The 27,985-nt window shown below is 53.3% G+C and overlaps 2 protein-coding genes across 9 annotated transcripts in view; both read right to left on the reverse strand.

Moving 5' to 3' along the window:
* PHF2 (PHD finger protein 2) overlaps positions 1-16,490 on the reverse strand; it is an 88,207-nt gene extending 71,717 nt beyond the window's left edge. The window contains exon 1 of the mRNA XM_040963833.1: positions 16,282-16,490. Coding sequence (XP_040819767.1) covers positions 16,282-16,379 — 98 coding nt within the window. The 5' untranslated portion in view covers positions 16,380-16,490. The remainder of the gene's footprint in view (positions 1-16,281) is intronic.
* Positions 16,491-26,074: 9,584 nt separating this feature from the next.
* FAM120A (family with sequence similarity 120A) overlaps positions 26,075-27,985 on the reverse strand; it is a 112,401-nt gene continuing 110,490 nt past the window's right edge. For 4 of the 8 annotated variants that reach the window (XM_040963204.1, XM_040963201.1, XM_040963202.1 and 1 more), the window contains one exon: positions 26,075-27,973. In XM_040963204.1, the coding sequence (XP_040819138.1) occupies positions 27,662-27,973 (312 nt within the window). In that variant the 3' untranslated portion in view covers positions 26,075-27,661. Of the gene's footprint in view, positions 27,977-27,985 lie in introns of all 8 variants that reach the window. The other 4 variants (XM_040963208.1, XM_040963207.1, XM_040963200.1 and 1 more) reach the window with 3 other exon arrangements.

The following is a 27,985-nucleotide window of genomic DNA, read 5'->3' on the forward strand; positions in this document are numbered from 1 at the left end:
AGCCAGTTCAGCTGCCTATGAAGCCAGGATCCCATACAGGAGTGCCGCTTCCAGTCCTGGGTGCCCTGTTTCCTACCCAGCTCCCTCCTAATGCAGCTGAGAAAGCAGGAGAAGCTGGTCCAAGTGTTTGGGCCCTGCCACGCACATGGAAGACTTAGATAAAGTTCTGGGCTCCTACCTTTGGCCCGGACCAGAGCTTGTCATTGAAACTCTCTAGAGGGTAAACCAAGGCATGCTCACTCACTCTTACTCTACCTTTAACAAAAAAAAAAAAAAAAAAGGAGGGGTAGGGGGGTAGTCCTGACATCAGGAGAACTCTAATCCCCACTACTATACTTCACGAGTTCCAAGATCAGATCCAACACCCACTCTCAGAACACCTTTAAAGCCATATGGGGGACGAGCGTAATGGTTCAGTGGCTAAATCTTCACCTTGCGATCCAGGATCCCACATGGGGGCCGGTTTGTATTCCAGCTGCTCCACTTCCCATCCAGTTCCTTGCTTATGACCTGGGAAAGCAGTGGAGGATGACAGAAGGCCTTGGGACCCTGCAGCCACATGGAAGATTCAGAAGAGGATCCTGGCTCCTGGCTTCAGATCAGCTCAGCTCCAGCCATTGTGGCCACTTGGAGAGTGAAGCAGTGGATGGAAGATATTTCTATCTCTCCTTCTCTCTGTAAATCTGAAAATAGGGCCCGGCGGCGCAGTGGCCTAGCGGCTAAAGTCCTCACCTTGAATGCCCCGGGATCCCATATGGGCGCCAGTTCTAATCCCGACAGCTCCACTTCCCATCCAGCTCCCTGCCTGTGGCCTGGAAAAACAGTCGAGGACAGCCCAAAGCCTGGGGACCCTGCACCCGTGTGGGATACCTGGAAGAAGTTCCTGGATCCTGGCTTCAGATGGGCATAGCATAGGCAGTTGCGCTCACTTGGGGAGTGAATCATCGGACGGAAGATCTTCTCTGTCTCTCCTCCTCCTCTCTGTATATCTGACTCTCCAATAAATAAATAAATCTTAAAAAAAATCTGAAAATAAATAAATCTTAAGCAAACAAACAAAAATCAAACGGCACAAGACAAAGATGAGAAATAGACACTAGATCCTTGGATGCAAAGACAAATTAGGGACACTGGAGGGCTAGCTTAAGTCCAGGCTCCTCTGCTTCCCATCCAGCTTCCTGCTGATGAGCTTGGGAGGCAGCAGGTGAAGGCCCTGTTCCCTGTATCCCTGCCACTCACTGGGGGTCCCTGGTCTCAGCCTGAGTCAGCCTGAGCTGTTGCAGGCATCTGGGCAGAGAACCACCTGTCTCTCCCTTTCAGCTAGATAGGTAAACCTTTAAGAAGAAATAAGGAGGGGCCCAGCGTGGTGGCGCAGTGGTTAAGGTCCTCACCTTGCACGCCTGGGATCCTATATGGGCACCAGTTCTAATCCCGGCAGCCCCGCTTCCCATCCAGCTCCCTGCCTGTGGCCCGGGAAAGCAGTCGAGGACGGCCCAAAGCTTTGGGACCCTGCACCCACGTGGGAGACCCAGAAGAGTCTCCTGGCTTCGGATTGGCATAGTATCGGCCGTTGCGCTCACTTGGGGAGTGAATCATCGGACGGAAGATCTTCCTCTCTGTCTATCCGCCTTTCCAATAAAAAAATAATAAAAATAAATCTTTAAAAAAAAAAAAAGAAGAAGAAAGAAGGAGGGCACAGCGTTGTAGCCTAGCGGCTAACATCCTCATCTTGAACATGCCAAGATCTCATATGGGTGCTGGTTCTAATTGCGGCAGCTCTACTTCCCGTCCAGCTCCCTGCCTGTGGCCTGGGAGGGCAGTCGAAGACAGCCCAAAGTCTTGGGATCATGCACCTGCGTGGGAGACCTGGAGGAAGTTCCTGGCTCCTGGCTTCAGATCAGCACAGCTCCGACTGTTGTGGCCACTTTGGGGAGTGAATCATCAGATGGAATATATTCTTGTCTCTCTCTCCTCCTCCTCCTCTCTGTATACCTGATTTTGCAATAAAAATAAATAAATCTTTTTAAAAAGGAAGAAGAAGAAGAAATAAGGAAGGACCAGAGGCTTGAAGCAGTGGTGTAGCTGCAGGCCTCCAAGAGGAAGTGCCTCCTGACGGCCCTTCCGTAGGGCGGGTTATAATCCTGACAGATGCCAGCTGGACCTTCTCTGGCAATACAAGCCCAGCAGGTGAGACTTCAGGAAGTGCCCTCAAGGGTTAAGCTTGCAAGTGGGCAAGTGCCACTGGGAGCAACTTCAGCAAAGTCCCAGCATCCCAGTAGCTCAAAGAAGCAGCGACAGGGGCCTCACATGGCACTCTGTGGGTCAGCAGTCAGCTGGGGATCCATGGCATGTCATTCAACTCCATAGAGGCCCCCACCAGGAAGGGGCTGAAGGAGGAAGTCCCAGAATTCCAGCAAGTAAGAAACACAGGTGTCCCTGGGGACCCCAGGACCTGCGTTCCTTCACCAGGTCACGAGAGCATGCTGAGCTGACCAGCAGACGGAGGGGGCGTGGGGGCGGATGGAGCCTGGGAATACAGCATGGCTTTTCAATAACGGTACGAGGCTTGGCCACAGGGCAAGGCACAGGTAGGAAGGGAGGGCCCAGAGACGAGGGGAGATGCCACAGTCCTAAGCCCAGTCAGGGAGTCCCTTGTGCACCTAAGGTGCCTGTGAAGGACAAGGCTCCAGGCTGGGGGAGGTATGGATGTGATGCTCCAGGGAGCGTTCCCCAGGGAACAGGGAAGCAGAAGGCTTCCAGCTCTGGCTTCCCAGAGTCCCCGGGGTGCTGGCCTCCCAGGGCTAAAGCTGCCCCTGGAGGCAGTGATTTCCTTCAGACAAAAAGTAAGAGAGGATGCTGGTCCTGCCCGGCGCTGACTCATGGCGCAGCCTCGGTTTCCACGTCTGGGGTGTGGAGCTTAGACCAGATGCCCCAGTGCTCCTACGAGTACCTTCCATCAGAGAGCACTGTAGGAGACAGGGGCCTGGGTGCGACTGCATAGTCACCCGGCAACAGAGGCCACCTTTACTAAGTCTGACCTTCCCCTAAGAGAAACTTAGGAATTCATGGCTGGGACACCCTGATGCTGGCACAGAGGATGGTTCTAGGTACCAGCAGCTCTGCAAACTTACACTAGTAATTGTACACCACAGGCACTGCTGCAGTCAGCTTCACACACCCTTGCCAAGTGGTGCCAGGTCCCTCTCCTGCACCTTGCAGCACCCACGAACAGTAGGGTGCCCATGCTGGGACTGAGAAGCCCCCAGAGCTGTGTTAGGGTACATGGGGAGAAGCAACCGCCTCAAAGACACAACCAGACAAGGACATTCAGAGCCGTGGGGTGCTGCTCAGGTCTGCCAGGGCCACAAGACAAAGCGAGTCACAGCCACAGGAGCCCAAGTCACAGGGTGACAGGTGTGAGACCTTCAGGGTGGCTCTCAGCTAAGGGAGGACCTGCAACCCTGTGGATGGGGCATGCGCATAGGGGACAAGGGGCCAGGAGTATGCAAGGACGCCTGGCACTGTGCTTGTAGCTTCGTTGGAAAGCTGTAATTCCTAACTTAACAGGAAGAACAAGAGCAAATGAGGGCCTCAGAGAAGGAGGGAGCGAACAGGGGGCATCTCCATTATCCAACCTCACAGCTGCCCCTGTTCGCCCTGCTTTCAGGAAGCATGGGGACCATGGACACGGTCCTGCGAGCCCAGGCAGAGAGGGCTGCCACCAGGCCAAGCTCAGACCTAGGGAGAGTGCAAACTGAAACGGCCCTGGAGACTCTTCCACCTTCCAGGCGGCACTGGTGTGTTGCCCAGGCTGTAGAACTGAAAATCTGAAACTGCCATCTCCTTCCACCCAGCAGCTTACTTCTTGGATTTGATCCAGCAGATATACTACCAGATGTCTACACAAACGTACAAGGTCAGGATTTCCACTGTGCAATACTATAGGAACACCAAAGGAACTCCAAGGCAAACGCAGCTGGGGCCAGAGCATGGAGGACGCAGCACTCCACACACGAGGGTGTCTGCAGGTACGTGGGAGGTTTTAGGACCACGTGACGCCTCTGGAGCTGCAGCCCAGGGGTTCCAACCATAAGCCACTTTCTTTTTTTTTTTTTTTAAGATTTATTTATTTATTGGAAAGTCAGATATACAGAGAGGAGGAGGAGAGACAAAGAGGAAGATCTTCCGACTGATGATTCATTCCCCAAGAGAGCGCAACTGCCTATGCTATGCCCATCCGAAGCCAGGATCCAGGAACTTCTTCCAGGTATCCCACACGAGTGCAGGATCCCAAGGCTTTGGGCCATCCTCAACTGCTTTCCCAGGCTACAGGCAGGGAGCTGGACGGGAAGTGGCGCCCATATGGGATCCCGGGGCATTCAAGGTGAGGACTTTAGCCACTAGGCCATGCTGCCGGGCCCAACCATAAGCCACTTTCTACTTCTCGCTCCCATCCTCCCCATTTAACCAAGTGCAAATGTTGCTTCTGTAAAATAATTTGAAAGCTTTCAAATGAATAAATGCACAGCAAAATAAATCATATAAATTATTATATACTAATTTTTCCACCAGATAAAGTTGCAACCTATTTGGAAGAAGGTTCGTGGTTTCTTGACTTCAACAGAGGAGATTTGGCAATGACAAAAAACATTCCAGGCTGTCACAACTGGGCCACAGGGCTGGCACTGCTGGTATCTGATGGGTGGGAGACGGCACATGAGCAAACCTCTCCCCGCCCCAACACCAACAAAAAGAATTCTCCAGCACAGACCAAAGGCCCACCTGTTTCCCTCCAGCACGGCCCATTCCAGTTCTCAGCATTGAACCTCAATCCGCTTGCTTGCAAAGCTCCCTTCTGCAGCCATGAGTTTAGCACCCGGTCCCTTCCCAGTGCTGCCGCTGGGAGGCTGCTCTGCAGACAGAAGTGAAGTGAGGAGACAGGCCGTCCCCTGCATCTCCTTGCTCGGACAGCACCCACAAGCACCAAAGGCGCTTCCTTCAGCACAAACTCCCCCGGATCGCCCTAGCACTGCCTTCAGGGCCAGTGCCAAAGTGTGGCCTGGGCAGGAGCACATTCTGTGGCATCCCCCCTACTTGGCTTCATGCTTAACAGCAGCAGAGTAAGTGCTACGGGACCAACGTAGGCAGGAGACCCAGGCTGCTTGGAGAGGGGGAATGGGCGGGTGGGAGCAGACGGGCAGAGGGCTGGCCATCCAAAGTCAGATGGGCAGAAGAGTCCAAGAACAATGCTGGGCTGGGAGAACCTGGGGGCCAAAGAGCAGCTGCGATCCCCTGTCCAAGGGCCACGTGGCTAAGAGCAGGTAGAGCAACCGGCAGGTTCAGACTCCCCGAAAGGGCAGGAAAGATGATAGTGACAGACACCCTCGCATGTGGCCCTTTCACCCCCTGCCCCTCCATGCTCCATCATCCCTCACCTGAAGCTCCTACGCCCCTAACCTGGACTTCCCAATTCCTCACTCTGGGCCTCCCTCCCAATAGCGTGCCATGATCCCTGGTCTCCTGCCCCGCAATCCACACTTCCCATGGCTCTTTGAAACAACTTTGTAAAGTACAAACTAGAGAACACCACACCCCCGTCATAACCCTACTCCCATGAACATGAACGGTAAACCCCACTTGTCACCTCTCTCTGCCCTCAGAGCTGGCCCCACACAGCCCCTCCCACACAGTGGGCTCTGACCAGAACCAAGCTACGGGCAGCTGGTGAGGAGGGTCATGCCTGCCCCGTGGGGCCAGCACCTCCTGCCCCAGCTCCACAAGTGTGCTGCCATAAGTATTGCATCCCAGCATTTAAACCAGAGCACAGTCCTCCAAGGTACTTGGGAAATGTCACCAGCTGGGTAACAGGACAGATGAATGAGGAGCCAAGCCCAGACACGGGTAAACCTCCTAAGTGCCAGCATGGCAGGAGACTTGGGAATTCCTTGAGCAGGACATACAGTTGTCACACACAGCCAGGGGTGACAAAAAAAGCCCTGCAGGCATCCCCATTTGGCCAGTGCCCTGGCTGGGACAAAGCCCAGTGACCTCGCGAACCAGAGGAGGACGTGGCAGGCTGCTGCCCTCCCCGCTGGCCTCTTCCTGAGCAGACCGGGCTGTGAGGTGGCTAGCCAGGGTGCCAGTGCCAGATACAGAGAGAGTGCACAGAGACCTCCTGTGTCCAAGGCCCAGCCACACAGCACCCATCAGGTACTGCAGCTCCAGGCAGCAGGGGAAGGGCCACCAGCGCTCTGTCCACGTTTACAGCACCCTTCTCCAGCCCTGTTCGCTGAAGATGGAAAGACCCAGGCTTCAGTTTCCGGCTGAACGTTGGGCTGCTAAGGACCTCAGGATTCTGGGTCTCAGTGTGTTCTGCAGGGAAACGGGAACTGAATGCCTGGAGTCAACTGCATCCTCACAGCAGCGGTGCCAGGACAGCCTTGGGTGGGGGGGGGGAACTGACAGAGAAATCCCTCAAGCACCCCCCACACACACTCTGCCACCAGTGCAGCCCCCATGTTCCTGGAGAGCTCAAGGCAACCACTCCTCCAACTTGCCCATGCTTTACCCAAAACCCCCAGGCAGAGATTGCCTTGGTGGGGTATTCTAGGTGAAAAGTCACAGGGCTGCACAGAGACCCCCAGTCTCAGAGAACACAGAGCCGTCACTGCGAGTCCCACTGCAATCAGCTGCCTGCTGGCACCTGGGCCCAGATCACTCTACGTGGCCATCAGACCCTCCAGAGCACATGTCTGAACCAGTGGGCCATCCCAGCCCATGTTGAGGCCAGGTACAGAGGCAAAGGAGTGCCCGCTCTGGCCCTGGCTGTCAGAAACAGGCAGCCCCACTTGAAGAACCCAGTCCCCAGCACATGGCCCCTAGGACCCTGAGGACCCTCCAGCACCTGGCTCATGTTCTCAGCTCATCCCTTCAGCCCCTGCAAAGCAGGGAGACTGCATCTCAGACCACCAGACGGGTGCAAGGGCCTCAGGTTCTCCACTGGCTGCCCAGTCAACTGCCCTCATGACCTTCACCCTGACTCACTGGCCCTCCAGCCCCAAAGAGCCACTAGTTCTGTGTGGTCTCTGACAACATGCAGCCTAGGTCCAAATCCCACTTTGCACTTAACACTGGTCAGCCACCTCCCATCTCAGCCTTCACTCTGGCCCTTGGCCTTGGAAGGATGGGGTGAGGATGGGAGTGAGGTAAGATGTCCCCTAGGTGCTCCTCGCCAACCTCCTTGTAAAGCACCCAGCTTCCTAGCTCCAAAGAGCAATCTGCCCCTCCAGCTAAAACACCCAAGGGACCTTCCCTTGCTGGCCCATCCCCAGGACTTTCCAAGAAGCCTTCTTGAGCCTAGTGGACTCTAGAGCCAGCCTGGAGCTCCCTGTCCTGGTAGCTGCTTGCTCAGCACAGCTGACCTGTCTGCTACCTCATTCCCTCAGGACCTGCCTGCCTGCATATCCCAGCCTCTGCACCATCCACTGTCTCGGGTCCTTCTTAGCGATGAAGCGGCACTGTTGGAAAGCAACCTAGACACTCACAGCCCCTGCACATCCCAGCCCAAAGAACGCTGTTTCTTCTGAGCCTCAGGATCCATGGCACCTACCAGAATCCCACACCTCGCTCTCAGGAGCCCTGGGATCATCCCAGCAGAGCTGCCTCAACAGGGACTTCATGAGATCAAAGAGGGGAAAATGGGATTCAAGGAAAGAGGGTTTCCCGCACCCATACAGGGTGCATACAGTCCTGCACACACCCATACAGCCCTGCATCTGTCACAAGCGCTCCACAAAAACACATGGAAAAAGAGAAGGCAGGTGCGGCCGGGCACGCCAGCCTCTGAGTGCACACATGTTACCGGGTCCTGGAAACTCTGTCACCACACATTAGGGTGACAACAAAAGCAAATCAAACTACTAGCAATGAACAATCTCAAAAGGCAACTGGGAAACCAATTCCGTTCAACAACATCCAAAGGAATCAAACACGCAGGAGAATCAATTTGCCCAAGGAGATAGGACACACATGCTGAAACCTACTAAACATTGCAGACACAAGCAGAGGCACCTTACGTTCACCGGCTGGAAGACTTTCTTAGGATGGGCACCTGGGGCACTCAGTCCTGGCTACACTTCCAGCTCTGTTGTTTTTTGTTTTGTTTTTGTTGTTGTGTATGTGTGTGTGGTTTGGTTTTTTTTTGTTGTTGTTTTTATTTGTTTGTTTGTTTATGACAAGCACCATGGGAGACAACAAAAGATGGCTCAAGTACCTGGGGCCCTACTGCCTGAGAGCCAGACAGAGCTCTAGGCTCCAGACTTCATCCTAGCCTGGCTCCAGCTACTGAAACACCGAGATAGTAAAGAGTCAGATGAACCATATTCTCTTGTGCCCGGCGCGATAACCTTGAACACTCCAGGATCCTATATGGTTGCCAGTTCTAATCCCAGCAGCCCTCCTTTCCATCCAGCTCCCTATTTGTGGCCTGGGAAAGCAGTCAAAGATGGCCCAAAGCCTTGGGACCCTGCACCCAAGTGGGAGACCCAGAAGAAGTTCCTGGCTTCAGATTGGCTCTGCTCCAGCTGTTGGATGATCTTCCTCTCTGTCTCTCCTCCTCTCTGTATATCCACCTTTCCAATAAAAATAAATAAATCTTAAAAAAAAAAGAAATATATTCTCTCTCCCACTCGCTCTGCCATTTTCTCTCCCGCCTCCCCCCACCCTTCAACACATAACAAATAATTTTTAAAAGTCTTAATACAGTTAAGATGGCAATGCTACTCAAAGCAACTTACAGTTTCAACAGCATTCCTATCAAAATTCCAGCAGGCTTTTTTTTTTCCTTTGGCAGAAATGAAGCAGCAAATCTTCAAATTCACATGGAGTTGCAGATGCCAAAGAACCAAAAGAATCTTGAAAAATCACAAATCTCATTTCAAAACTTACTACAAACCTTCATGAATCAAACCAGCATGATACTGGCACAAAGACAAGACATGGAAACCGAGGGAAACAAAGGGAGAGTCCAGAAAAACTCATATATATATGGTCAAACAGTGTTGACACGTGTGCCGAGGCCATCTAATGAGGAAAGGACAGCATTTCCCAAAAAATATGGCTGAGAGAACGGACATTCCACAGGCAAAAAATCAAAACTGGATCCTTCCCTTACACAGTTCACAAAAAATAGCTAACCATGTACTAAAACATTCCGGGAGCTGGCACTGCAGTGCTACAGGTACAGCCACCAAGCGCAATGCCTGTATCCCATGTGAATACTGGTTCATGTCCCGGCTACTCCACTTCCATGCAGCTCCCTGCTAACGCACCTGGGAAAGCAGCAGAACACAGCCTCAGGTACTTGACCCCTGCTTCCATGTGAGAGACCGGGATGGAGTTTCAGGTCCCTGGCCTGGCCTGGCCCAGCCCCAGCCCTTACAGCTATTTGAGAAGCAAATCAGTGGACAATCTTTCTCTCTCTCTCTCTCTCTCTCTCTCTCTCTCTCTCTGCCTTTCAAATAAACAAATCTAAGGGGAAAAGCAGAAGAAGGTATTCACAAATCATTACCAAGCATGTTAACAGATGTTCAATCATTAGTCATAGCAGAAGGCATGGTAAACCACAGCGATGAGGCTTCACTCACCGAGGCAGCTACAGTACAGAGGAAAATAACAAGTGTCGGCAAGAACGTGGAAAACTAGAACACGCACACACTGCTGGTGAGAGTGTAACCTGACCAGCCCCCACGCCGTTGCCGGTTACTCATAAGGGTAGACGCATGGGCAGGACACAGATGCACAATGGATTAAACCTTCATCTGAGATACCGATATCCCCTATCAGAGTCCCCGGGGTTGAGTCCCACCCTGCTCCCCATCCAGCTTCCTGCTAATGCACCCATGGGAGGCAGCAGACGCCCAAGTACCTAGGTGCCTGCGTTCTGGGCTCCCGGCTGCAGCCTTGCCCAGCTCTGGCTGTTGTAGGAATTTGGGGAAAGAATCACTGGATGGAAGATATGTCTCTCTCTCCCTACCTCCCTACCTCTCCCTCTCCTTCTCTCTCTCTGTTGCTCTGCTTTTTAAATCATAAAATTTTTTTTCAAATTGGTTAAACATAGAATTAACATATGATCCAGTCATTCCACTCCTAAATGTAAACCCCAAAGAACTGAAACAGGTGTTCAAGCAAACAGTGCTCACAGCACCATCTACAACAGCCACATGTGGGAACAAGGCCAGTGTCCACCATGATGAACAGATAACCCGTGGTCCATCCTACAGTGGAATAGTACCCAGCCATAAAAATCAGTGAACCACTGATACAAGCTGCAACGTTGATAAACCTCAAAAACATGATGTTCAGTGAAAGCCAGACACACAAGGTCACATATTGTATGATTCTATTTATATGAAATAGCCAAGATAGATAAATCCATAGAGACAGAAAGCAGACTGCTGGTTGCCAGGGGCTGGGCGGGCGCGGGGGGGCGGGGGGGACAGCAGAGTGACTGCTTGATGTGCAAGGAGTGAGGAAAAAAAATGTTTGGGAACCAGACAGAAGTGACGGTTGCACAACACTGCAAATGCACTAAATGATACTAAACTGTGTACTTTACAATGGCTAATTTTATGTGTGTTTGGCCTCAATTAAAAAAGAGAGAGAGATGAAAAGCTGGTTTCTCTACTTGCCTGCATAGACACCACAAAGACCTGTGCACTCTGAGATGGAAGCCAGTCGCCGGTGGGATTCTAAATACAGCTTTCCGTGGGTGACCCAGCACTTGGGCGGTGGGGGAAGTCCAAGGGAGAAGTGGACAGACCCCACCTACCCACCCCCCATCAAGCCAGAGCTTGCAGCCAGAGGAGTGCCGCCATCATCACATCCCAGTGCCAGGAATCAAAGTCAGCAGAAATGAGGAGCCGGAGAAGGAGGAACACAGACACGGGTGCCTCGTGGCAGAAGCAGGGCCTCCTGGGAAGGGAACCACCTCCTCCGCCTGGCCTGGCCCGCTGCGGTCCTCCATGATGTCCCTACCCCTAATACACTGTCGTGGTCACAGATACTGGTTCTGATCAGTCCCTGGTATTTGTTTGTTCAGGCCATTGAGCTAAAAGTGTGCAAACCAGACAGATGCCAGCTGCTCACCTGCACCTCACCCTGTGCCCACCTGGCAGCACAGCTAAGGACTTCAACAGGGCCCATGACCTCCATGAGGGCTGCCTCTGCACACAGCCCGCCCCAGCCGCCATCCACGAGGACTCACACACTCCCAAGTGTTTCCCCCGCAGCACAACATCAAAAAAGAGTCAGTGGGACTGGCCTTGTGGCGCAGTGGTTGGTTACGTTACCACTTGTAATATCAGCATCCCATAAGAGTCAATCAGAGTCCTGACTGCTCTACTTCTAGCCCAGCTTCCTGCTAATATACCTAGGAAAGCAGCAGAGGATAGCATAACTATTTGGGCACCTGCCACTCAGCACAGGAAGCCAGGATGGAACTCCTGGCACCTCGTTTTTCACTGGCACAGACTGGCTGCTACGGCCATTTACAAAGTAAAAGCAGATGGAAGACCTCTAGCTCTCCCCAACTCTGCCTTCCCCAATACCCTGAGTTCAGGAATTGGGGTCGCTCAGCACATTCCAAAGGGGCCCATCTACTAAATCTTTTCATTCTTCTGAGATAAGCACCTGACACATACAAGATACCAGGAAAGAAAAAAAAAAAAGAGTGCCTGGGTGGCAGGCTCAGAAGCAAGCCCCCAGGCCCAGTTTCTGTGCCCATCCCACACTCTCTGCAGCCACCAATGAGTGATGTCCAAGTGACCCGGACAGACATGGGCTGCCGGCCGGAGGCTCACGCCAAGCCCCTGCCTAGCCATGAGACTTCTTCAACGAGCAAACCCTCCAGGAATGCACATGAGCTCTCCACCAAGCGGCTGCCTCCAGGACACTGCCCCCCCCCAAAAAATATAAGCCACAGGCGGGAACACAAGTTCTGCCCTCCTTCCTCCTCCAGGGCTTCTGCAGTTCATACAAGAAGAGAGTCATTTAATTAGCAGATTAATTAATCAAAATGATTAATCATGACTGTCCAGCAAATCACAATGTCATCTCTGTGAGAAGGGTCCTTCTCCCAATCATTCAGCATCTGAAGCCCTGGCCACCGCCAAACTCCAATGTTGGCACCCACCAAGACTCTGCCAGAGTTTCCATTCCCAGCACCCATTCTGTTTGCCTGTACCCCAAGGAACATAAGGCTTCCAGGACAGACTCAGTTCTAAGGCAGGACATGGAGACTTGGCCCTGGACAGGACGGGCACACAGGGGCCAGGTGAGCCCTGTCCATTGAGATGGCTGCACCCCACCTTCCGAGCATCTCCAGAAGTCACTGTTTCCCAATGCAAGTCCATACTGCCTTCTGGGTACACATCCTTTCCTCTCTCACCTGATGTGGTGGCAGCTTCCTGGCTATCTCCTGCCCCACCCTGCTTCACCTCTGTCCCCACAGCAGCCAGGGAGAACCCCTCACAGCCCCAGTTTCCTCCCATCCCTCCTCTGTTTAGGGCTCAGCGTTTCCTTAGATCTGCCCCGAGACCTCCTCGCCCCCTCACTTCTCTACTCCCCCGGGGCTGGCTCACCTCTGGCTGCAAACCAGAGGGAACTCCCCAAGTGCTGGTCTAACTTCTCAAGTCTGGCAGAACAATCTGTCTGCGCAGCCAGGCAGCCCGAAACCCATCCGAAGGCTGCACAGAATCACGCCAGCCACACACTGAAGGATGGACAAGTGGAGCTTCTGCCACCTGCACAGCCTCCAAGCTCTCACAAACACCAAAGTGCAACAGAACAAGCCCTTGTGTGGGGACTCCAAGGTGACTTCCTATCCAGGGATGTCTGGCAGTTCCCAGCACCGTTCCTGCTTCCCAGTGGTGGAAAGCCTTTAGATCAAGTTAATGACACGGTAAGCAACCGGGGCATCAGTCTGCCCAAGGGACCAAGGCAGGGACCACAGCACTTAGCTCAAGCAGTTCTGCAAAAGTACAGCACCCAGGGGGAACAGAGCAGACTCCTGACACCTGTGTGGGATGCACACATCTCTGCCTACCAGGACAGACAGCACATAATGGACAGCAACCAACCTCATCACCTCCTGCCAGGTCCTACCCCAAATCCATCCCTTCCAAGCCAAGGCCTGAATTTCAGAGCAGCCCTGGGGCCAGTGCAGGATGTATAAGCTGACAAAGCAACTCTCAGCCAAGGTCAAAGATGGGGTTAGGAGAGCAACCTTGTGAGGAGAGGCTATTCCGGAACAGAATACTCCCCAGCAAGCAGTGCCTTTGTCTGCAGTCCCCTCCAGGGAATGTAAGATGAAGGATTCCCAGGACCCCCCCTCTCGACCAGGTGACTGCTGTTCCTAACCCAGGAGGCCCTCAGGACAACACTTGAAAGGGTGCCTCATCTTAGAAGCCAGCTCTGATCCAAGCCAGGAGATGCTCCACCAAGTCCTCAGCCCCAGTTCCCAAGGACAAAGACTCAGATTCTTTGAGTGTGGAAGACTCAAGGACCTTCTCTCATATCCCTTCCATAACAAGGCTCATCAGGGCAGGTGCTGTAGGGGCCATGGGATAAACTGCCACTAGGGATGCTTACATCTTACCTAGACTACCAGTTTGAATCTCAGGGGGTGCTTGGGTTCCCATCACTGCATGGGAGACCCCGATGGAATGCCTAGTTCCTGGCGTCAGCCTGGCTTAACCCTGGCTGGTGAGGGAAATAGATGGAAGAGCTTGCTAGCTCGCTTACTCTCTCTCTCTCTCTCCCTCCCTCCCTCCCTCCCTCCCTCCCTCTACTTTTTAAGTACATAGAAACAAAGAAACTGCTTTTGAAACTCTGGGATTTACTCAAAGAATGTAATACGACCACAGGTGGGTCAACAGCAAGAGTTTGTTAATTTTCATGGTTACTGTGGACTGCAAGTTACTAATGTTCTATTTCAGGGAATGATACAAGGTTTCCTTTTGTAAGAAATATTCCCTATAGTAAAGAGACATGAGGATTACATGCAATGGGGACTCTGAAACAGAAAAAAGAACACCAAAGCAGGGGAAATCCGGTTCTATCATGTGAATAAAGGCCATAGGCCAGGTACCAGGTACGGTAGTTATCACATGAGCACTTCAGTTATGCAAGATGCTAAGCTGGGGGAGGCAGACTGAAGGGGACCTTGTGTAGAGAAACTAAGACTCTAAGACCCCTCAAACTACAAAGTTAAGAAGTGCTCAAACTTGCAAGAGAAGTGAGCTGAAACACAAATTGGGCAATACATGCCTGCACAGGTGGTACGCACAGGGCTACTGGGAGTCATCCCAGTCCATGCGGAGGAGAACTTGGGAGTGGTGGCACACCTTCATTTTGCAGATGGCAAGAATAACGCTGCAAGAGGCCAAGGCCCACCCCATCCACACAGCTCCAGGCCCTGGGCCAGCCTTCAGTCCACCATAGCCCTAAGTCACTCAGGGAACCAGATATACCAGGGGGTGGGAAGGGGTCCCTTCCCAGGGACCTCCAAAAATTCTCTCTAAGGTCTCAAATGTCACATTTTTCCCTACCCTCTACGTGGACCATCAGCCCCGCTCCCCTGCCTGCCCCTTGCTCCTGGGTCTTGGCCTGCTCTCAGCGTCCAGCGCAGAAACTGTTTCTCATTTCCAGGGGGCTGAGTACAGTGCAAAACGCCTCACAAGCCCCCTCACCTTCACCAGGCAGGGCACCATGTGTGGGTGCCCAGGAGCTGAGTCAAGGGCCCAGAGGGTGGGGATGGCAGTCTGGAAAGCCCTTACCGTGTTTAAGGACGTCTAGGGGCCAGCTTCGCAGCCAGCAAGGCTTTCATCTAGTTGGGGGGTAGGCACATAGTCCTACTCTGAACAGAGCCCCAGTCAGCTGTGATCTCCCAGGTCTGGGGGATCCCAGTCCTGGGCACCCCAGGAAACCATCCCCGTGAGAGGCCCAGGAGATGTCAGAGTGTGTCTCCAGCCATACAATTCCACAGCCTCCTCCCAGGTGCCCCTCTACAGCACGAAAGTGGGACCTGGGCACAGAGGGGACCAAGTCCTGCTCCATCCTAACACCCTGGTCCCCACATCTGCACGGGGACATAGTGGACTGAGGCCACAGAACACATGTAGGAGCGTTTGAGGACAGGCAACCCATCCTCAGCGCTCTCAGCAGGGGCCTGCAGGGGGTCTCCACTCTGGAAGAAGGATCCAGAACTATGATCACCCTCTCCCGTACCCCTAGGCTTCTCCGTGCCACTGGCGCCTGGAGCTTCAGAGCACAGGCAGCCTTGACCAGTCCTCGGAGGCCCAAATACATCCCACAGGCAAAGTCGGACGCAGAAGAACCTGTCGGAGCAGTTCAGGCAGGAGTATTCCTCCTCTTCCTCCTGACGCTTCTACTTCTGGGTGGGAAGGGCCCTCGGCTCTCTCGTGAAAAGTAGGCACCGGGCCAAGTCATGGCCACAGGCAAGGGCCTGGAAGGCGGGTTTCAACGTCTCTAGGCTCACCTCCTGCCCCCTCCTCACCTTCCTCAGATAGCACAAGGGTCATGTCAAACTAGGGTGTCCCTGCCCGGTACAGAGGAAGGAAATGGGGAACCGTGCAAAGCCAGGGCGGAGGCAGCAAAGCCTGGCGCCCTCCCCGCGCACCAACACGACTCTGTCGCCGCAGTCCACCGGCCAGGGTCGGCCCGCCGGGACGAGGTTCGGGGAGCCACGGGCGGCCCAGCCCCGCCGCCACTCGCGCCTCTCGGGGACCCGCGCCGGCCGCGCGCCCGCCTCCCCCGGCCCGGCCGCCCGAGCCCGCGCGGGGAAAGTTCCTGCAACTTCGCAGGGGGAGGCGCGGGCGCAGGGCCTGGGCCTCCCTCCGGGCCGCCTCCACGGCCGCGCGGCCCCGCTGTCAGGCGCCCGGCCGGGGCCTGGCCCCAACTTCCCCGCGCCCTGGCGCCTCCGAGCCGCCGGCCTCGCTTTGTGCGGGCGCCAGACGCCCCGCCGGCCTGGCCCCGCGGCCCCAGCCCTGGGCACAAAAGGGCGCGCGGCGCCTCGGCCCCTGCAAGCCGAGTTCCACCAATCGTGCCCCCCAGCAAGCCGGCCTCCCCTTGCCGTCCCCGCCGCGAGCGGGCCGTCCCCGCGAGCTGTTCCCCAGCGATCCGTCCCCGCCAGGCGGGCCCGGGTTGCTGGGTGGCCGCGGCGGCCGAGCGTGCGGGAGGCGGCCGGGCCCGCTGCGCGCTCACCTGCCGTGGAACCAGTCCTTGCAGGCGTCGCACTCGATCATGAAGCGGGTAACGTCGTAGGGCAGCCGGCAGACGCAGTACACGGGCACCGTCGCCATGTTGCCGCGCGCGCCCCGCCGCTGCGCCGCGGTCGGGCCGGGCCGGGCCGGGCCGGGCCGCGCGGGGGCGGCGGGCGGGGGCGGCGGGCGGCGGGCGGCGCCGCGGCCGGGGGACGGGCCGGGGGCGCAGACCGCCCGCGCGCTCCCGGCTGCGCGTCCGCACAATGCCGCGCGCGCTGGAGGCCGCGCCGGAGCCGCCCGGCCGCGGGGCTCAGGGCGCGAGTGTGCGCGGGCCGGGCCGCGCGCGGGACACAAAAGGGAAGGGACGCGCGGGGGCGGCGGGCGGGGAGCCGCGGCCCCACCGCAGGGACCCCCGGCCGCCGAGCGGCCTCTACGTCAGCGCCCCGGGTGGCGCCGCCTCCGCCCGCCGGCCTGGGCCCCGCTGCCGCTCGGGGAAGGCGGGCCGGTTGGAAGGTGGGCCGGCCGGGGGGCCTCCCCGCGGGGACCAGGCGAGCCGAGGGCCACTGCCGGGCAGAAAGTGGGCCGTGGTACCTGCTGGGGAAAGAAGGTAGGCTTAGACGTCGCTGCCAGGGGAGTGAGTTGGGCCAGAGGCACGGGGTGGGGGTAGGGAAGTGGGCTGCGGGGACTGCGAGAAGGGGACCCAGGAACCCCAAGGCACGACCGGAGGGCCGATCGGTGACCTCCGGCTGGGTCAAGGGGACTGTCAGGTGGGGTCTTTCCTTCCCCAGAAAGCAGAAAAGCTCCTGGACCCCAACTTTTTCCTGGCCTGGCAGCCGCGGCTGACAGCTGGCGGGAAGGGGATGTTTCTCTTTGCCCTCCCTGCCTCAGCCTCAGTTCGTGTCCCCACTTGAGATCCTGACTCAAATACGACCGTGTGACTTTTCCCCCTTCTCTAAGCCGGAGACCACAGCCCTAGACGGACACGGGGTCCTCCCTGATGCTCACTCCCCAGGTGCCAGGGATAAGGGTCTCCAAGGGGCCCCAGAGTCTGGCCTGGGTGTGGGGGCTGCCCAGGAATCCCACTGGGCAAGGAGGCTTCCTTCCCCCACTGCTGTGTCTACCAGAGAGGAAGCCCGGGAGGCTGGCATTGCTCCTGTCCTCGGCTGTCACCGCCTCCCACCTCCCCTGCAGTGCCCTGGGGTCCTTTGGGGAGTGCGGGAGGGAGAGGCGGATATCTGTTCTCCCCTTCGCCTCTGGCCACACTTGCCCTTGCATCCTTTGAACACCCGTGCTGGGTGGAGGCCACTTTAGTCCTGTCTGACTTATGCTCCTGATCCCCTCCTCTCCCATTTCTATAGCAAAATGCACCTAATGCTGGGGGATGCGGATCACTTTGAGGGGTTGGTGGGAGGGGGAGGCATAATTCATGTTCCCAGGCCTTTCATACCTCCAGACGCCCTGGACAAGGGGCTCTGGGGTACACAACAGGCAGCTCTGGAAAGGTCCTTCCTCCTGTAGAACCAAAACCGGAACTCAAGGCCCACCTCCTGTACCCAGCAGGTGCCCTTCTGCTGATGTCAGAATCAGGCCCCCACCTGGAGACAAAGGATGAGGGGAGAGAGGAGTGACCCCGTTCTCTCAGTCCTGGGAGCTGCCCCACATGGGTCCAGGAAGACCTCACTGCAGTTCTTTCCCCCCAGCTGCTGCTTCACCCAGCAGGCTCTGAGCCAGGACCAAGTACCACTGCCCTGTCTGGCATCAGCACCTTGCTGTCAGATAGTGAAGTGGGGCCCAGCCAGAGAAAGGTGGGCAAGCACTGCCCAGGTGCTGATGGATATAGCCCTGCCCCCCTGCAACGCTACGAGGGCAGCCGGATGAGTGGTGCTGAAACTTCTGCGTAATTATCCTTTTCCTAAAGCTGGAAACTTCTGAAAGCCCGTGTGTGGGGGGAGCAGCCCTGCCTGTCTCAACCCTTCCCTTTCCTTGTCTACAAACAGAGAAACCAGCACCCAGCACGTGCCGTATGTTTCCCGGGTGCAGGGTTCCTCCCTAAGCCTTCTCCTGGATTCACAGTGCCCCGGGAGGGCTTGGGTCACTGTGGCTGCTACCCCACGCTGGACTGTCACACTGCTGCTGTTATTGGTGCCATTTTACAGACGTGAAAACTGAGGCTCAGCGTGTTTGCATGTTAACCAGAAACATCAGCTCTGTGGGAGATGGAAGAGAGTGCTAGAAGCCTGCACCTCTCTGAGTCTTGGAGCTAGCTGAGCTTTGGGTCCCTCACAGAACTCGACTGTGGCACCCTGCCCTCCCTACCACCTGCCTCCTATCTCCACCCCTGGAGAATCCTGTCTGCAGCCAGCTATGTCCACTGCACTGTTCAAAGACATCCTGGGGGTCAAACCAGTTTCCTCCCCTGCCCTTTCCTCTGCCCCTTGCCCCCTTCTCGGATACTCATTAATTGAGCACCTACTGTATGCAGAACAGTGCAGAAGACATGGAGAATGGCTCAGGAGGTTCCCACGTGGGGTAGAGGAGGAGAGAGATGCCCTTTCAGAAGGTGACCTGGGAGAGCAGTGTGATGGGTAGGAGGGAGGGGGAGCTGGGTCTGGGCCACAGGGAGACAGAAAGGGGAAGGACTGGAGGGATTGAGGGTGGAGGAAGCTCAGTGCCATCATGTCCCCCATACCATGTGACCTGTGGGCCCAGACTTGATGCCCGTTGCCTTTGCTGTCTGGGTCTCCACACTGCTGCCAGGCCCTTCCACACTCCACAGGGCTCGGCTGCAATTCAGCATGTACCGGTCAGCTGGCATCCAGAGGTCACCACCCAGAACCCAGTTGGCCTGGCCTGTGAGCCCCATGCCTTCTGTTTTGGCACTCCAGGAGCAGTATGACAAAGCACCACATGCAGGCAGGAGCATCTGACACAGGTGTGTTGTGTTCCGCTGTCACCCAACAGGTCATTTGTATGGAGCCTTTTGCAGCATGCATTTATTCCCGTACTCACCCATGCAACAAGGGGTGTAACAGGGATTTTGCGTTTTAATTGTGGATGGATAGCCATTGTATAAAATGTTCCATCTGAAGATGCCCTTAAGGGTGCTCACATGACTCTGCAACCATCATCACCTGTATCCAGCCATAGAACCCCTTCACCTCTGCAGACTGCCCCGATTCGCTTCCCTAACCGCTGGCACCTTGCATTCTGCCTCCTGTCCACGTTCATTTGACTACCGTAGGGACTGCGTGCTCCTGCTTCCTACAGTGCTTGTCCTTTGCAACTTGCTTGCTTTCCTCATTGAGCAGGGAAGCAGGCTGTCCTCGAGGTACACCTGTAGCTCGTTGTGATGTGCCAGGATTTCATGCCTTCTTAGGACTGCACAGTATTTCAGTGTGTAGACCATGTCTTACCTGTCCCCTGTCAGTGGACACTGGGGTTGCTCACACCCCTTGGCTAGTGTGAACAGCTTTACTGTGAACACTGACATGCGCATATCTGCTCTAGAACCTTCTTTGATTTCAGGTGTGTATCCAGAAGTGGACTCAACTTTCTGAGTGATATATGGCGCTGGTATTTTTGTTCGCTTGAAGGGGCACCAGACCGTTTTCCACAGTCTGTTTCATTTCACAAGAGGTCCAGATTTTGTTTCATTTCACAAGAGGTCCAGATTTTCTACTTCCGTGTCAATGTGTGCTTTCTGTTTTGTTCTGTTTGATACTAGCCATCAGAATGGATGTAAAGTGGTAACTTCTTATCATTTGTTTTTGCATTTCCTTGGTGACTGCGGATACTTGCTATCAGGTGTATGCATCTTGGCCATTTACCTAAAGTCAGTCAAATCTTTTGCCCATATTTGACATGGGTCATTTGTTTCCTGGGTGTGGAGTTCCAAGACTCCTTTATGTACGGTACTCTGGATATTAATCCCTTATCAGATATGACTTGCAAATATTTCCTCCCATTCTATCAGTTGCCTTTTTATTCTATTCATAATATTCTCTGTCCAAAAGTTGTTTGAACAAATTCTGAATGATCTATTGCCCTATTGTTGCCCGTGCTTTGGATTCATATTCCAGAAATGATTGCAGCATTGAGTATCACGAACTTTGTCCTTATGTTTTCTTCTAGGAGTTTTGCACTTGTAGCTCTGTGCTTGGATTTTCACTCTACTTTCAGTTTATTTTTGCCCAGGATATAAGGTAAGTTCCCACCTTCATCTTTAGCTTATGCGTGTCAACTTTCTCAGCATTGTTGCTGAAGGGACTGTCCTGTCCTTTCCCCATCAAAGGGCTTTGGCCCCTCTGTCAAATAAATACATTTTTAGCATACATGTGAGAGCTTATTTCCGCGCCGTCTGTCCATTCCATTGGGTGGTGTGTCTGTCCTTATGCCATTGCTGCACTATTTTCATTACTATTTGTGGTAAGTTTTGTTTAGTTTTTTTTTTTAAGATTTATTTATTTTTATTGGAAAGTCAGATATACAGAGAGGAGGAGAGACTGAGAGGAAGATCTTCCATCTGATGATTCACTCCCCAAGTGACCACAACGGCCGATGCTATGCCAATCCGAAGCCAGGAATCTCTTCCGGGTCTCCCACGCAGGTACAGGGTCCCAAGGCTTTGGGCCGTCCTCGACTGCTTTCCCAGGCCACAGGCAGGGAGCTGGATGGGAAGTGGAGCAACAGGGATTAGAACCAGAGCCCACATGGGATCCCGGCGCGTTCAAGGCGAGGACTTTAGCCGCTAGGCTACCGTGCCAGGCCTGAATGGTAAATCTCCTAAGCAAGGAACACAGGCCATCTTTTCATGTACTTGTGTATTTCATTCATTTCAACAACATCTGGTAGTTTTCAGTGAACAAGTGTTTGTCTTTTTAAGTTTATTCCCGTTTTATTTTTTTATTTAAATGGAAATTCTATTTTCCTTTACTGGTTGGTTGAGTATGGAAATGAAACTAATTTTCATGTCAGTTTTGTATCCTGCTCCTTCATGACTTTGTTTATTCTCAGTTTTGTTTTTAATAATTATTTTTATTGGAAAGGAAGATTTACATAGAGCAAGATCTTCCTTCCTTTGATTCACTCCCCCAACAGCCATAACATCCAGAGCTGAACCAATCCAAATCCAGAAGCAAGGAGCCGTTTCTGGGTCTCCCACACGGGTGCAGGGTCCCAAGGCTTTGGGCCGGCCTCGACTGCTTCCCCAGGCCAGAAACAGGGAGCTGGATGGGAAGTGGAGCATCCAAGACACAAATTGGCGCTTGTATGGGACCCTGGTGTGTACAAGGTGAGGACTTTAGCCACCAGGCTACTGCACTGGGCCCTTCTTCAGTTTTTTTTTTTAAAAAGATATATTTATTTATTTGAAAGGGCATATGAGACAGGGTGAGACAAGGAGATCTTTCATCTGTCAGTTCACTCTCCAAAAGCCTTGGGACCCTGCACCCGTGTGGGAGACCTAGAAGAAGTTCCTCCATCCTGGCTTTGGATCGGCATAGCATCGGCCGTTGCGGTCACTTGGGGAGTGAATCATCGGATGGAAGATCTTCCTCTCTGTATGTCTGACTTTTCAATAAATAAATAAATCTTTAAAAAAAAAACGAAAAAAAAAGTTTGGTAGAACTTGCAAGGGAAGCCATGAGTCCCCGGACTTCTTTGTTGCAAAGATGTTGATGACTGATCAAATCTCTTCATAAAGACCTTGGAGTTTTCTTGTTTTCTTCATGATTGCGCTGGGTGGTTTGCTGTGAGGTTTCACAGCCGGGCCCAATACGGACACATTCGTACCTGCAGAGAGTTCAGAGACCTGAGCCAGACAGGTGGCTAATTCCCATCTGAGAGTGACAGAAAGGAGGAACCCCATCTTGAAGCTGAACCCAACTGCAAGCTGCATAGAGTTCTAAAAATGGGCTGCTTCTTGGGAGGACCTGGACAAAGCTGAGGTCATCCTGATCCATTGAAATGCACAGCTCCATGAGCATTTTATAAGACAGATGGTGGAGACAGAAGTGACCCTTTGTCCCAGCAGGCCGAGTCCTGGCTGCTCCTTCTCCGATTCCGCTCCATACTAGTGCACCTGGGAAGGCAGCAGGAGACACCAACTACGTGGGCTATTGCCACACAAGGAGGCTAGACGAAGTTCATGGCTGCTGGCCTCAGCCAAGCTTCAGCTGCAGCAGCACTTGAGGGGTGAACCAGCACATGGAAGTTCTCTCTCTCTCTCTCCCTCCTCCTTTCAGTGACATGAATGAATCTTAATAGAGTGGCCCTGCTTGCTGACAGTCTCTAGCATGGTCCCATGGATGTTTGGATGCAGGGAATTTATAGACAAGAGACCCTCTGTCAGGTGGCATCATCGTCTGTTTTACCAAAGGATGCTGCCCAGAAAACTCCAGAATGGGCAAACCGAGGCAACTGGGGTGCCCATCCTCCACGCTGGCCCACGCTAAGTGTGGCGGGGTCTGCAGGGATGGACACGCACGTTTCAGGAGTACACGAGGGTTCCTTCAGCTCGGTCAAGGCCAGCTTAGGCTGCCACCCACAGTGGCTGCTACCCTCCTGGGACTTCCCACCTGTCCTCCAGCTTGTGAACGTCTCTCTGATACCTTCCCTCCACCTGGGTCAGTACCTCATTTCCTCTGCACATTGTCTTCGTGGACCCCACTGTACTGCTGTAGCTGCCATCACACTTCAGGTTCTGTCTTGTGTGTCTCTTCCCGTGGAATCTCACAGGGCCCCCATCCTGACCTGAGCAGCATACACAGCACATGTCCCCGGGCCCTCCTCGATGACCTGGGGGCAGATGACCTCCCCCTACACAGGAGAAGCTGAGGGTGTTCCTTCCGGGGTTGGGGTGCTTATCTAGAGCCCAGGCTTATCTCTTGGTCCAGGTCCTCAGTTGAAGTTCCATCTCCACCTGTCAGGGTGGCAGCTTCATTCTCAACAGCAGTGCCTGTTTCCTCTTGGCTTGAGCCACTTCCAGTTCTGGAAGGCAAGGATCAAGAAGTGAGGGGAGTGGGGACAGTGCATAGCCTAGTGGCTGAATCCTCGCCTTGCATGAGCCAGGATCCCATATAGGCACTGGTTCATGTCCCAGCTGCTTCCAGCACCCTGCTTGTGCCCTGGGAAGGCAGTAGAGGTTGGACCAAAGCTCTGGGACCCTGCACCTGCATAGGAGACCTGGAGGAGGCTCCTGGCTCGGCTCAGCTCTGGCTGTTGCAGCCACTTGTGGGGTAAGCAGCAGACAGAAGATCTTTCTGTCTCTCCTTCTCTCTGTAAAATCTGCCTTTCCAGTAAAAATAAATCTTAAAAAAAGAAAGAAAGGAAGGAAGAAAGAAAGAAAGAGAAATAAATAAATAAATAAATGTGGCTGTATCAACTCCCACTTCTCCAGGACAGGAAGGGCAATGGCCCTTCTGTGGCTTTGATACCCACACTTACTGGGACAGTGGCATCTGGCATATTTGGGTGTCCAGGGCTGGGGGACAAAGGATTAGGCAGGTGCCTTCAGAGATGAGGGTGCTGGCCAGCCACTGCCCCATCCTAGGCTGCGTGGGAAGGGTTTATTTCAGCTCCTCCAGCTGTTAGGGGCTCTTCATCCCAGCTGTTTAACAGCGGTCTTGGTTCACCACTATTGCTGGGTGTGTCTCTCTGGGCCCAAATGTTCCCTCGCCACAGTCACACACAAGTAAAGCCCATCCTACTTCAAAGTGTCCTTGTCCAAAACTCCAACTGCAAAGGTCCTATTTCCAAGTGAGTTCACATTCTGAAGCATGCAGGGGAGCTGCGGGGAACACAGCTCAGTCCACAGCCTGCCGTAAAGCACCTAACCCTGACCTGAAGGCCTGTGCTAGGGAATGCCTACCACGGCTTCCTCGGGCTCCTGTGGCCGGGAACAGCCAGCCCAGGGAACTCAGTGAGGAGCACTCACATGGGGCTGGCAGTAGGCTCCAGGCAAGGGAGTGTCTGAGTATCCGCTCCTCCAGGTGAAGAACGGAGCAGCAAGGGATGACATTGTTCAAAAGTGGAGGGGGCACGGCATGGATGGCAAAGCCAGCTCCCTGAGGACACCCTCTGTCTGTCCCAGCGCCTGGCCAGGCTGTGCAGCCCAGGCGATGGATGACCTGGATTGAGGTTTACACAGTGAATTATTTTTCTTGATTCTTGCCTTAGGCCTGTTAAGAGGAATTCTAGAGTGCCAGAGTAACATTCCAAGTTCCCTGGCAAGGAAAGAACGTGGAAACTAGGGCGCACGAAGGGCGATGCGTTCACCTCACAGAGATCAAAATCATGCAAATGAAATCCCCCAGTTTGTCGGACTGGCAAAGCCCGAGGCCCTGTGGCTGGGCCAAGGCAGACACATGGTTCTGATGGGGACACCAGCCCATCTCAAAGCCACCTGGTGAGAACAGCTCTGGCCAAACTGGAAGCAGGAATGGTGATGATGGCAGGACTCACCCATAAGAAGACAAGGATGCCTGGAGCCGTCAGGGCTGGCCCTGCATCACTCCCTGGTGGGCACACCTCTCCAGGGAGCCCCCCGGCTGCCACCCACTACCCCGTGCCAAACATTGTGTCCTAAAGTCTCATCACCTCCTTTTATCTGCATATGTTCCTGCCTGAAATCGCCACTCTTTTCCCCAGTGGAGTGGACTCTCCTGAGGGTCCACCTTGCTCATGAGAGGAGAGCTGGGAGGTAGTGCCACACTGCGAGGTGCACTGGGTTCTAGGTGAACACAGAATGGCACAGGGAAGCCACCTGCACAGGATGCCAGCTGGGAAGAACATAAGGACCGCTTTCTGCTACAATGAAAGATCTCTTTCACAGAACAAGGAGACCCAATCTTAACAACAGGTGTCCTGGGATGGGATTAGTTGTGACTTTCCCTTTTTTATGTACCACAAACATCATTTTTGAAATAAAATCACTCAAGTGTTTTTGGAAGAAAATAAACGGCCAGGAAAGTGGATCGTCAGGTGCGTTCCAGCTTCACGCTGAAGGAAGCACAGGGAGGCTGCCTGCACTTTCTCCCTCTTGCATAAGGTGCAAGCAGAGGGACGGCCTTGGCTACAGCTGGCCGCTTCCTGATGTCACTGTCCTTACCAGGGTGCATCTGGTCTGGAACCCACAGCATGTAGAAATGTGACAGCCAGCACTGTGCCCTGCGGCTGCCACCTGTCCCTTGCAAAGCCAGGGGTCGGTCGGCCCTGGAAATGGCCGGGCCTGCTGCAGGAACTGCTCCCTCCAGAGGACGGCGGGTTTGCAGCACAGGGGCTGCCTGGGGCTGCGCCTGAGCCCCGCGCGGGGAAGAGGGGAGACTGGCTTTACTTGCTCCGCAGTGTCAAAGCGGGTCCCGGAGAGCCGAGCTCCGGAGAGCCGAGCCGGGGCCCACGCGCGGAGGAGCCCGGCCGCCCCGCTCGCCGCGGACGCGCCAACGCGGAAGTGCCGCCGCCGGCCGGACGCGCAGGCCCCGCCCACCGGAAGTCGGTCCCGCCCCCGGGCTTCCCGCCCAGCGCCCTGCAGGTGCCAGGCCTTCCGTGCGCACTCGGGCCAAGTCTGCGTCTCCCCGGCTTAAAACTGACTTTCTTTAAAATGTCTTCCCCCACCCCCATGATTCTTCGGTGAAACGCAAACGGAAGCATTTGTATTCATGTCCCTGTAGAGCTGTACAGCTGCCAAATCTAAACCTCGTCCCAACGTCCCATTAGGCTTTCGGGTAGCTATCTCAGTTCGAATCACACCTCTTCAAACTTTCAAGTTTTCATAAGGAAATCGAAAAGCCACACCATCCTTTATACTAAAAGAATAAAGATTTTTATTAAGCATTGTAAGTTGCATTCAATAGCCTCCAATACGCCACACCACAATCCATCGACCGTCAATCAGACCCAACAGCAGTTCATTCTCACAATCCATGAGTTAGGGCACAACTCCCTTCGACTGACAGCAAGATCCTGCTCAGCTCCTGCGGGCAGGGGTTGGGGAATTACACCTCATTTCTGATCACTAATGTGATGAAGAGCATCAGAAGTATATGAAAACGAGAAGAAGTGATTCTGATTTCAAAGTACATTGTTTGGAAACATTAACAAAAACATCAAAATGATAGAAGTATACCTGCTTCTACTAAATTCTTGATGGGAAAGTTCTCAGAACAAGCAATTTGTTTCCTGCTACAGAAGGGGGTGGGGTGGGTGTTTTTTTTTTTTTTAAAGATCAAAGGGTTTTTTCTTTCACAGAATTTCATATTTTGCTAATATGAAGGCATAAAACAGCAACAAAGAACAATAATGCATACAGCAGTGAGTACACCAGGGCAATGTTGATATCTGAAACGGCTAGATAATTTTGGGGGTTTTAGAATAAATGCAACAGAGGTCAATAATCACAAAATTTTAAGGTTAGAGCAAGATCAGTCAATTACTAAACAGAGTTAACATCTTTTATAGGACTATTACTGATTATTAGCATTTTTGTTTTGCAAATGGGCACATACTGGTAAGAATGGAAGAAAGGACAATAACATGCATAATATTAACTACACACTTTAAAAATTATGAACCATGCAGAAGTTTAGCTCAAGTAGTAGTACTAACGTCTACATCCAATTCAAAACCACATAGTTCATGGATCGCAGATGCATGGTATTAAGTCACCAAGAGTTTCAAAACACATTGCGTGGATTTTGAAAGGTCATTTGCATCTTCTATGATTTCAACTTTACCTCCATTTAACTTGCTTATAAAGTATGTATGATGTACTGTGTATTTAAAATCAGCAGAACGGCAATATTACTCTATAATTTTTTAGTTTCGATAGTTGCACTTTCTTTTTTTTTTAAACACAAAAGAACCACATCAACAGTGATGAAATTTAAGAAAGAAAAACTGTGGTTGTGCCTTATTTCTTTCATAATCATAAAAAACAAAGCCTTAAACAAAGCTTCATTGTGAAACAGTAATGCAAAATCAAATATAATGGCATACATATGGTGCCAAATGCTAAAAATTATATTTTAAGCTATATATACTTAAAGACTGCCAAAATTTGTTTTCTTTATAGTTCAAGAAACACAACTATAGGCTTTTGTCATAACCAGTTTAAACGTTATGTGTACTTCATTTTAAGTGCGGGAGTCAAATGCTCTTCATTTTCTTTCTCTTTTTTTTGTTTTATTGTAGCATTTTGACCACAACTGGTTAAAACTAAAAAGTGTGCTGTTGAAATCTCTGACATCAAAGAGGGATCTGAATTTCCAAAGTCCTCATTTTTCTCTTACGGAAAGGACAAAATGTACGTAACTGCAGGCTCTCTTTCTCTCCAGATATTCCTATATCCTTACCCTTCCAGCATCCTTCACCCTCTATAAAAAATAAGTTTACTCTTCTTTATTTAAGACAGCTGCCTCCAGAGCAGCTTCTCTGCGGCAAGCGCTGTCTGTACTTAGTGCATTTAAGCGAGGATTTGTATTGCACGTTTTAGAGTCACTGTTGAAGGCACTTTCGGAGCGGCTGGGGGCCCTGGCATCACCCGCACTCCCGTTCATCTGGGGCGCGGACTTCTCCTCGGCCATCACTCCGTTTTCTGCCAGGGACCCATCTGAAGACGCGCCAGATGACTTGGGCTCCCCGGATTTTGACTTGAGCTCTTTGGCCACTTCCTCTGCTGAAGCAGCATAAGGAGGTCTGCCCTGCTGGGAGAG

The sequence above is a fragment of the Ochotona curzoniae genome, unplaced genomic scaffold, assembly GCF_017591425.1.
Source record: "Ochotona curzoniae isolate NIBS_2020 unplaced genomic scaffold, NIBS_Ocur_1.0 scaffold_3208, whole genome shotgun sequence".
Classification (NCBI taxonomy): Eukaryota; Metazoa; Chordata; class Mammalia; order Lagomorpha; family Ochotonidae; genus Ochotona; species Ochotona curzoniae.